General features: G+C 30.6%; 1 protein-coding gene across 1 annotated transcript; it reads right to left on the bottom strand.

Moving 5' to 3' along the window:
• Positions 1-1,275: 1,275 nt before the first annotated feature.
• On the bottom strand, positions 1,276-2,787 carry LOC114280874 (GDSL esterase/lipase At5g08460-like). The gene is made up of 5 exons (XM_082895114.1): positions 2,565-2,787; positions 2,353-2,471; positions 1,964-2,203; positions 1,604-1,859; positions 1,276-1,466 (listed from the first exon to the last, which is right to left on the bottom strand). The coding sequence occupies exons 1-5, from the start codon at positions 2,785-2,787 to the stop codon at positions 1,276-1,278; spliced, it is 1,029 nt and encodes a 342-aa protein (XP_082751240.1).
• Between the last annotated feature and the right edge of the window lie 8,604 nt (positions 2,788-11,391).

Genomic DNA, 11,391 nt, shown 5'->3' with positions numbered 1-11,391 from the left:
ACTAAAAAAAAAAAAAAAAAAAAAAATCAGTTATCACAATCAATGTGTGTGTGTGTGTTTTTTTTTTTTTTTTGGTCAGCTTGTGTTGTGATTTTCTAAAGAACACATCTTTGAACCCATCTGCTCTTTCTCACTCTTCTTCTGGTTCCCAAGTCCAACCTTCCCACATGGGAACAAAAAATAAAAAAATAAAAATAATAAAATAATAATAATAATAATATCAAAATCTGAAACCGGTTTTTCTAATTCCGTTTTATAAAATGGCTTTTCCAAAACCGTTTTTGTATTAAAAATATTTTTGATCAAAAAATATTTATGTTGAAATTATAAATTAAAGAAACTAAAAATTAGTGTAAAAACAGTTTTACCAAAACCGTTTTTAATTAATTCAGAATTAATTAAAAACTTAATTAAAACCGGCTTTTCTAAAGTCATTTTCTATGTTCAAATTTTTTTATTATTTTAATCACAAAACATGGCTTTTCAAAAGTTGTTTTCTGAAAAACAGCATTGATAAAACCGTTTTACTGTTTTACTCTATTATGAGAATAAAGATAAAAATCCACCTTAAAATAAGACTAAAATTTTAAAAATGGTAGTGTCAAGGAAATCACCTCCGACACACACACACACAAACAAAACAAAAACACAATTTTTTTCAGAATTCAAATTGAATTCAAATTTTGTGGATGAGATTCATTCCAAGTGTGGTCTGCAACACAACAATTATTTATCTATACGACACGGCTGATAAATCTGGAATAGTATAACATTAGTCTTTTCAATTTGGGGGTCAAAGTTTGGATTCTACGCTACTTATTCCACAGTCCTTTATTTTCAAACTATCAAGAGTATTTTACTCTTCAAATGAATAATACTAATTGCAGGAAGGTATACAACTGAACACATTTTCTGTAAATTCTATCAAATATGTTTACAGTTTGGGCGAAGTAATTGGCGGCTGACATAGTGAACTATCAAATATGTATACAGTTGAGGTACAGTAATTAATTGGCAGTTGACATATTGAACGTGGTTTGCATATCACATGACTTTGTAGACTTGTCTTGGTTGGATCTAGTCTGATCAATATAGAGTAAGATTGTACCAAGTAGAGCTACAAATACCATTTCATATATATTAATAAAAGCCATTTCTATTCCGAGTCTGATCAATATAGAGTAAGATTGTACCAAGTAGAGCTACAAATTCCATTTCATATATATCAATAAAAGCCATTTCTAGTCTGATCAAATACCAACATAACACAAGTCACTAGACTAAAGCCCCCACAAGTTGTATGATATTGAGTGGGGAGCAAAGTGTTCCATTGAAGCAATTCAAAGAGAAGACATGGTTTGCAGCTTGGGTAGTGTGAAGATAATCAAAATAGAGATATTGATCTCTATTTGAGCAGAGGAAATCGGTTAACGTGGAATGGCACTCTCCTGTAGTATTTGTTATCCCTGCACCCCGAAAAAAATAAAAAAAATAAAAAATAAAAAAAACAATATGTTAGACTGGAAATCATGGAATGAAAATGGTGGCAATTTTGAAAGCAAAAACTTCCTCTCCAGTAGTAGTTGTAGTACTCTCATATTACCATAGTTAGTTGGATTCTCCTTCAAGTCTTCCACAAACTCGAAGTCATTGGAGTGAGAGAAGACGGCACCAGAAAGATTGGATTGTAATTCCTGGAGCATCACAGGAAGCTTGTTGCTGTACGGACGGACCAACTGGTTAATTGTCTCATTGCAACAAATAGCCAAAGGGTCCGATGCATTGGCATACAATGGCGTGCACCCTAATGGCCAAATGTTGTTAACCAGAAATTTTCTTGCCCCCCATCCGTATAATGTCTGTAAAACGTGATGTATCAGTTTCAGTGTAATACTTATTATTGCATGTTTCACAATCAAATAAACACACTTTAGAGTAATTATAAAGCTTGTGAACACCTTACCGTCAATCCCACTGACAGTTCATTTTGGAGGAATTGAGCAAAGGCATCAGGAGACAATTTGCTTAGGATACCACTGTTCTTGGGAAGATAGAGTCGGACATAATCATTGATGCCGAAAGAAAACAAAAAAATTGAGTTTTTCAAATGCTGGAGGAGGTCCGGGTCACTGAACATTTTGGTCAGATTATTTCTCAGAGTTGAATTGAATTTCTCAATCTGACCATCCAAACTCCAACCATTCTAAAGCCAAAAAAAAAAAAAATCAACAAAACAAACAAACAAACAAATGAACATGAAACTTCATAGTAAAATTCCTGATAAACATGAAGAAAATTAAATCAGTTAAGAAAACATGCAGACAAGCATTTGTATATATATATATATATTACCTGACCAGTTTGTGGGAGTATACCACAGCCCGCAAATGCATAGTTCACACCCATTCTTGATATTCCAGCTTGGGACATATCAATGTAGGGTGGAACAAGGGGCAACCCGAGGAAGATTGCTGGGGAAAAAAATTAAATAAATAAATAAATAACACTTTTAGAGAGCTTTTCATATCGAAAAGCAACACAAAAATGAAGTTGATCCAATTTACCAACAAAATCAGCAATGGTCTCGCCATTGGTCCATCGTATTGGTGCTGTGGTGTTTAAGTCAATTCCGTAAGGTGTTCCACTAGTAAGCCTGTTTCCACCATCGACGGTCGAATCTCCAAAGATATACAGTGCCGGAACGAGCAAGATAGTTGCTTGTGCGTCGTAGACGGAGATGAAGCAGGAACAAACACAAAGCAACAAAAGGCTAACAATGGCTGCCATGTTGAGAGGAAGAAGAACAAGGCAAAGAGAGAAATACAAGAATTGTATGAAACTAACAAGGTGGTCACCACTGTTTATAGAAGATCCATGTACTTCGGCTATCAATATGAGAGAGAGTATACATATCACATGATATGTATATACATACTATATTGTTGTGCTGTGCCGTGCACAAGAACAGCACATTAATGCTCTTTTTTTAATATTTGTTCTATATCCTTATTCTATTTTATGATTTAATTCATTGATGGGGAGGTTGTAGGTGTATGTAATTTGTGTATATATATATACTGTTAAGGAATCTGATGAGTTAAATTTATGTATAAAGAATGGTGTAATTCTTAGTTCAAAAATTCTGTACAGAATCATAAACTTTAAAAATCAAGAAACCATATCAAACGAATGAATTTTGAACTGAAATTTTTACAGTAGATTAATTACATATTAAATTGCATATCTGAATTTTATCATAATTTTTGGGAGTCGAAATCTATATTAACTGGTGCGTTCAAATCTGTCCAGAAAACTGGTTTAAAACAGTAACCTCGGAAGTGTCGTTCTCTTTGGGTATAAATCCAAAAATTATCAAATCAGCGTCATTAGAACCGGTTATGAGTCTAGTTTCGTACATTTTTGGCCTTGCATTGATTGCTCATGTATACTAAGAGAACCAATAATTTCTTTAACGTGCTGCAGAAAACAACCTGTTTAGATATAATTAATTGTAGATAATTATTTTGATAAGCAAATTAAGTAAAACCAATTGGGTTTGAAACTTAGGATATATTAGTTGATATCTGGAGAGTTTAGAAATTTTTCAAACAGTATGGAGTGGGTTTTGTAATTTTCAAAGTTAGCGAATAGATTGGAAAAACTTGTTTAAAGTTCTGTTTTATCTTAAATTTACTTTTAGTTAAGTTTCGATCAGAACCCATGTCTTGGGTAATTTTAGACCTTCAAGAACATTAACTTAGGTATTATTTAAGAGTAACGGTGATTGGGATTGAGCTGTGTTAGTGCGTTTTAGTGTGGGGTACTTAATTTATTATTCTCTTTAGTATTTTTTAAATTAGTAGTGACGTGTAGTTTTCATACTTGGTTCAGGGCACTAATTGAACTCTTATACTCTATTCGAGGATTACATTGCTAGAGTAACCATTTTTGTCAATTTGGAGCTTTCTTATTGCCATACCCAAACCTGAGGAACGATAATGCCACACACAAAAGGAGAAGTTTATCCCAATCTTTGCCATTTTCCTCAATTTTGAGTTTTCTTTAACCAGTTTTCTACAATATTTTGGTATGTATTATATTTATGGTCTGTATAATTAAATTACTTTTAATCATGACGCAAGAAGTTATAATTAAATTTTATTTGAGGCATAGTTAAAAAAAATTTGAATCCTAACAAAAAATAATAATTACAATACGTTATAACCAAATTCACAATGGGTCACAATTACCAGTTATAACCAAACGCTATTTGAGACATAATCAAAATATCTTCGATCATAACCAAAATAAAAAGAGCATTGCCATTTTAAGTCCAAATATTATACTCACTTTTCAAGCCCAATAATGTGTGGCAATTAATTAGAATATCTAAGGCAATACTATTTCTTATATTTTTCCTAATCATCAATCATATCATTTACATATCATTGGATCTTAAAAATTAGTTTACAAAGTCGACTTGTATATCATTTTTTAAGCAAAAACCACAATAAATAATAACTAACTAACACCATAATAAGTCATAATCAAATTAGAATCACCACTACAATAAATTATAACCAAAAATTATAAAAATCATACAAACAAAAAGGTGTGTGCATTATAAAATTTCAAAAAATATGTGAGACCTCTAATAAATTATTCACAATTTCATCCATAATGATGTGGAATGATAAGTGTCGATTTTAATTTGTCATACATTCAATCATGTGGGGCTCTGCTTCTTTGCGACATCATTATAAACACATTTGGGGGTCTTATCTAAAATTTCTCAATTTCAACTCACTATTATTTATAGATAAAATTTAAAAAATAAATAGGGTAAATTACACCAACACTCCTTAAGGTTTGACTCTAATACAAATTCTCCCTCACATTTTGGAAATTATAACACTTTCCTAAGGTTTAAAGTTTCATTACAAATTGCCCCCTCCGTTAGTTGACCGTTAAGTCAACTAACAGAGCTCCTGATGAAGATTGTTTAAATGGTGATGGTCGGGCAAGTTGATAACATAGTAAAATCAAATCTTCAATTGAGGGTATTATAGTTTTTACACATTTTTTTTTTTTTTTTTTGTAACTTCTGTTAAGTGAAAAAAAATTGACAGAAGGTTTGGTGTGATTTCTGAAATGCGAGGGAGGGATTTATATTAAAAGCAAACCTCAAGAGTGTAAATGCAATTTATCTAAATAAATAAATACATGTGCAGGCACTACGCGTCAGTCTCCCTATCCATTTCTTTTCTAATCTCTTACTTTTCAATTTTTCTCTCCTCACTTGTTAATGGAACCATCACATACATCCATTTTTTTTGATCGGCCCATCACATACATCCATATTATCACTTGGGCCCATTTGTTTCCGGTTATAGCAGCTCGGGGTGAATTGTTAGTGAGGATTACAATAAAATAATATCATGTTTATTTTGCAAAGTGAGCTCTGGATTCATAGTCCCCTTCGGACTACGAAAGGCCTTGGGTGAACGGATTAGGAGTCTGAGGTGGGAGATGGTAATAGAAAATAGTTCATTCGGCTTAGGGTGTTACCGATCATCCAGTCTGATGTCTGGCCACTAAACCGGCCAAGTGCAATTTTTTATTATTATTTTTTTTTTTACTTGTTCGGCAGCACATTTTGAATATTAATGTTTAATGTTTTTGTATTTTTTGTTGAGTAAAAACCATGGTTTTATTTATTTTATTATTTTACATTTATTTTATATAAAAATAATTTAACAATCCCCACACTAATAACTATCATCAAAACAAACAGAATTTTACTTAATCTCCTCACTATCAATTCTCTCACTAACAATCCCCTCACTATTAATATTCTCATTATTAATTCCCTCCAATATACCTTTGAAATCAAATGGGACCTAACAATAGTCTAACCCCACTTTGTCCCTCTATAGGTTCTAGTATTTACTTTTATTTTAGGAGAAATTTTAATTATGTGTAGATTTTTTTAAAAAGATTATAAATAAATGATAAATTTTATGCATATTAATGATTAAAATTATAAACTTTTTCAAGAATATGTACCACTGATAGGTAATTTTTTCCTTATTCTATTTGTCTTTTTGTAGTTATTCTATGAATCAATAAATTTTAGAATAATTATTTTTTTGGGAAATTCTACTATACACCCCCTTGAAAGGGATATATCATATGCATTCCTAGTTATATCATTTTTATTTTTAGTTATTACCAATTTTCTTTTTTAATTAAGATAACATTTTAGTTATGACTCATGAGATTTTTGGTTATGTCTCATGTAGTGTTTGGTTATGACTTTTTTTTCTTTTTTTTTTGTTACTCAAAAAGTAAGAAATTATGTTAATTTTTTTTTAGTTATAAGGTGCATATGGTACACACCATTTGAGAGGACATGTACCATAATCTTTTCCTATATTTTTATATCAAATTTAATTTGTTATACGAGTTGTCATTATTATATTAAAAATAAATATAAATTATGAAATATATTAAATTAAGGTCACTGGGGTCATAAATCTATTTCTGAATCTTTTGGATCATTAGGCTCAGACTCTAATCAGTTGGGATTAAAAGGACACAATTTGTCTTATACCCCTTTGGGATGGGCTTTTCACCAATTTTTCCTTAAATTAATGTAGTGATGATAGTTTAAATGCTAATTAAATAATAATACTAGTTATATTTATCATATTTTTTATTCGGGCGCGGATTCATTAGGTAATTGAGAGTACAGTTGTGTAATTCCTTTGTGTCTTCTTAGTAGATTGTTTTATGACTTTTGTCCGTGGTTTCTTAATACAATTGGAGGCGCTCCAATTGTGATTTTTTCACGTTAAATCGTTGTGACGATTTTTTTTTTGATTGTTTAATTGGGATTGCTATTTATTGGTTAAAATTGATACATAATCACAAATCAATATCTCAGGGATTTTTAGATTTTTTTTTTTTTTTTTTTTCCGCAAAGATTGTATTGTAGGATGTTAAATTATTAATAAAGTTAGATTACAACTAAAGAGGTCACCACTGCTCCATCAACTACAAAGCCATTAGGTCAAACCCAAGTGCATTAGATAGATACATATGTTTAGGACATGAAATTATTAGTAATATTACAAGCTTACCCTTATTAATTAAGAAATTACTTAGAAATTAATCTCCACCACTCTTCACATGAATCCTATACTATATAAATTAATCGGGTGAATTACACTAACAATCCCTATAGTTTGGGATTTGTGTCACTTTGGTCCCTGACCTTTTAATTGTGATACATTTAATCCTGAAATTTGAATCTCATTCCAAATAAAGACAATTGAAAACATTGTTGCTCCATTGGAAAGGCAAAGTCGACATATATCTTATTTTTTGTTGGTTAACTTATATGTTGTTTGAAATATAATTGCCTTTTTTTAAATTAATAATGTTAGAATTTTTTTGATTATAAGGTTCTATTTGATTTAGTTTTCAAAAAAAATTTTCTAAGAAACTATAAATTAAATTGGTTAAAAAAAATTAAAACAAATCATTTTATATACTTTTATCTTTTGGGAGGGTAGAAATAATTTTTTTGATATTTATTTTTGTTAAATTAGTTTTTACTTTTTCAAAAATCAAATATGACGACAACTTTGATGTCATTATTAAATCAATCCATTAAATTAAAAAATTCAAAATCCAAAATATTTTACATATTAAACATATCGATTATCAACAAAAAGCCTAATAACCATCCAAAAATATCAACAAAAACAACCACTCATTATATGATCATCATCAAAACACATACTAAAAATTAATTTGGTAAAAAAATAAAAAATAAAAAAATTATCATTTTTATATTATTTTATCTTTAGTGAATAGAAATATTTTTTAAAAATTTAAAAATAATTTTTTGACATTTATTTTTGTCAAATTCATTTATATTTTATTAAATTGACGACTTTACTCTTGAAATTGACCAACAAGGTCTTCAATTTTCTTTATTTTGAATGAGATTCAAATTTTAAGATCAAATGTATCACAATTGAAAAGTCAGGAACTAAAATGATACAAATCCTAAACTATAGGAACTGTTTGTGTGATTCATCCAAATTAATCACCAACACGCAATCATACACCAAAAAATTCTGAGCAGAAAAATTTTATGCAACATAAATGACTTGCTCTGCAATTCCTGTACTCCCGTTTTTATTTTTAACAATTGTGTTTTCGATTTCTCTCACTAAGAATGCCTTTGCAAAATATGAAGCTCTCCACACACACTAATTACCTACTTCCAATTGTAGTCTATAGACTCTATAGCACAATAATTTCACCTTTTATTCGTCTTAAATACATACAGTCACTTTAACTGGTACCACAACATTGGATCATATATATATATATATATATATATATATCCAAGCACAAAATGAATACAACAAGAGGCAATACCAGAGCTAGCTCTTATTGGGTTGGCTTGTTATTCCTCTCGCCTAGATCATCATGGCTGGAATATTTGCTCTGTTAACTATGCTTGCTTTGGCTTGCCTTCTCACTGAAGCCTCTATCCATGTCGCTGCATTATACGTATTCGAGGAGTCAATCGTTGATGGAGGAAACACGCAGCCAAGTCCACCATATGGCATTGATCTTAACACAACATTACGCTTTCGCTGGACCAATGGAAAAACTGTTGCTGATTTCATAGTTAACAAAGCAAGTATTCCAACCATGATGATCTAGGCGAGAAGAACAGCAAGCCAACCCAATAAGAGCTAGCTCAAGTATTGCCTCTTGTATTCATTTTGTGCTTGTATATATATAAATGATTTAATGTTGTGATACCAGTTAAAGTGGTTGTATGTATTTAAGACCAATAAATGGTGCAATTATTATGCTATAGACTACAATTGAAAGTAGGTGATTAGTGTTGTGTGGTGAGCTTCACATTTTATTAAGGCATTCTGAGTAAGAGAAATTCATAACACAACAATCATAGCCAAAATTTAGAAGAAAAAATAATACAACTCTCATAATAGGAAAAAATAAATACCACAAAAAATATCTAACTCTTCTATATATCAAAGTTAGACCCACAACCTCACAACACAAAATGGTCTTTTGGCTACTTTGTTGAAACTTGGAAGGATATTTTTTGATACAAAAAATTAATTTATAGATGTTTATAAAAATTAAAATTAATACAATTTTTTTTTTATAAAAATGATATCTTTATGGATGTTTTGTTTAAAAGTGAAAGGTTTATATTGAATTTTGTATGAAAATTCTATATAAATTTTTTGTTAATTATACATCATTACTCTTTATATATTAGGGTAAACTACCAATGGGTCCTACTTTTGAGACTTATTACCCATTAAGTCCTATTGATTATATTACCCATTAAGTCCTATTGATAAATTTATTAAGTGATAAAGATAAATTTATCAGTCTTTTATTTTTATGAATAAATTTCTAGTGATAAATTTATCAATCTCTTTGTTTTTATGAATAAATTTATAGTGATAAATTTATCAATCTCTTATTTTTATAGTGTTAAATTTATTAGTTAAGACCTGTAGGTAAATAAGTCTAGTTAATAGGACTGATTGGTAAGTACCCCTATATATTACATGACTATTGTAACTTGTACAGAAATGCTAGGGACTCAAAAAATTTATTTATAAGAATATTATTTATAAAGAACGATGAATGGATGGTTGATATTCATTTCATATATAAGTCTTAACTATATAACAATGGGAAATTCTATGACAATTAGATAAATCACATATCTATTTTTTATTCATTTTCTGAGTTGTTGGTTGCCTTTTTTTTCTTTGGTAAAATAGGATGTCTTCTGTAACTTATATATGTTTGTTGTTTTCTGCATGGGAAATAAGCTACCCTCATTCTCCCACAATGATTATATCCAAAACCTGTAATCCATAAAAGCAAATCAATGTCACTCAGTATGCTAAAATGGCAGTCTTATTTCCAATATTTAAGATATATAAAGCTTCTTCTAACATGCAGAGATAGCAGTGGAGGACTGGTTTGGTGGGTGTCAGTCTTACTTGAATAAGTCATCCATCTGTGTGTCTCTGAAAAGGTTCCTCCTTGGGAGTGTGGGGCTGTGTTTGATGATATCAAGAGATTGGCTATTCAAGGGAATTTCTCCTTCAAATGGAGTCCAAGAACAGCAAACACAGCAGCACATTGGGTAGCCCAAGAATTTCTGCGTGGTCGGCTTCCCCTGAATTGGATTTCCCAACCTCCACGTGCTCTGTTGCTACTTCCCCAGAATTGGATTTCCCAACCTCCACGTGCTCTGTTGCTACTCCCCCAGAATTGGATTTCCCAACCTCCACGTGCTCTGTTGCTAGCATTAACCTAGAAACTCAGAATAAAAGCTTGGCCATGTGCGGATTTGGGTTCTGAAACTCAGAATAAAAGCTTTTAAACATGGCACATGGCCAAGCTTCTAAAGATGGCCAAGCGGATTACCAAATGAATGAACATGGCACATGGCCAAGCTTTTAAATCTACACATTCACACAGCTTTATTAAATCTTCCTCCAACAAGGCCAAGAACAATGAATAAACATTCTCACAACCCAAATCCCCAAATGAAACTCACAATAAAAGCTTGGCCATGTGTGGATTTGGGTTCTGAAACTCAGAATAAAAGCTTTTAAACATGGCACATGGCCAAGCTTTTAAATCTACATATTTACACAGCTTTATTAAATCTTCCTCCAACAAGGCCAAGAACAATGAATAAACATTATAGTGCTTTTGAAAATCAAAAACATAGCATTATAGGTCAAGAATAAAACTGTAGTTATATGTATATAATTGTAGCTATATATATGTATGTATATATATATATATATATATATAATCTTCTTTGATATATATATGTATACATATAAACTGTAGCTATTGTGCTTCGTTGATGATGATGCTCACAAACCCACCTCAAAGAAAAAAAAAAAAAAAAAAAACACTTTTTCTTAAAGAAATGTGATGATTTTGATCTTCATATATATATATATATACACAAATTTATATATATATATACACAAATTTATATATATATATATATATATATATTTGTGATCTTCAATTTTTTAAACATACCCAAACGAAACCCGGGAGTTCTTTTACAATACAAGATCTACAAGATGTTCAGTGATGATTTTGATCTTCATATATATATTTGTGATCTTCAATTTTTTAAACATACCCAAGCGAGACCCAGGAGTTCCTTTACAATACAAGATCTACAAGATGTTCAGTGTTTGGATTGAGTTTTAGAGAGTGGTGAGAAGAGCATCAGAGATTAAACTCTTCCTTGTTTGGGACAACTGTTCTTCTTCATCGTCG

This window comes from Camellia sinensis, chromosome 11 (genome assembly GCF_055761805.1).
Source record: "Camellia sinensis isolate YWXY chromosome 11, ASM5576180v1, whole genome shotgun sequence".
Lineage (NCBI taxonomy): Eukaryota > Viridiplantae > Streptophyta > Magnoliopsida > Ericales > Theaceae > Camellia > Camellia sinensis.
The sequence above is the reverse complement of the archived record's forward strand: the minus strand, read 5'-3'. Positions and strand labels throughout refer to the sequence as shown.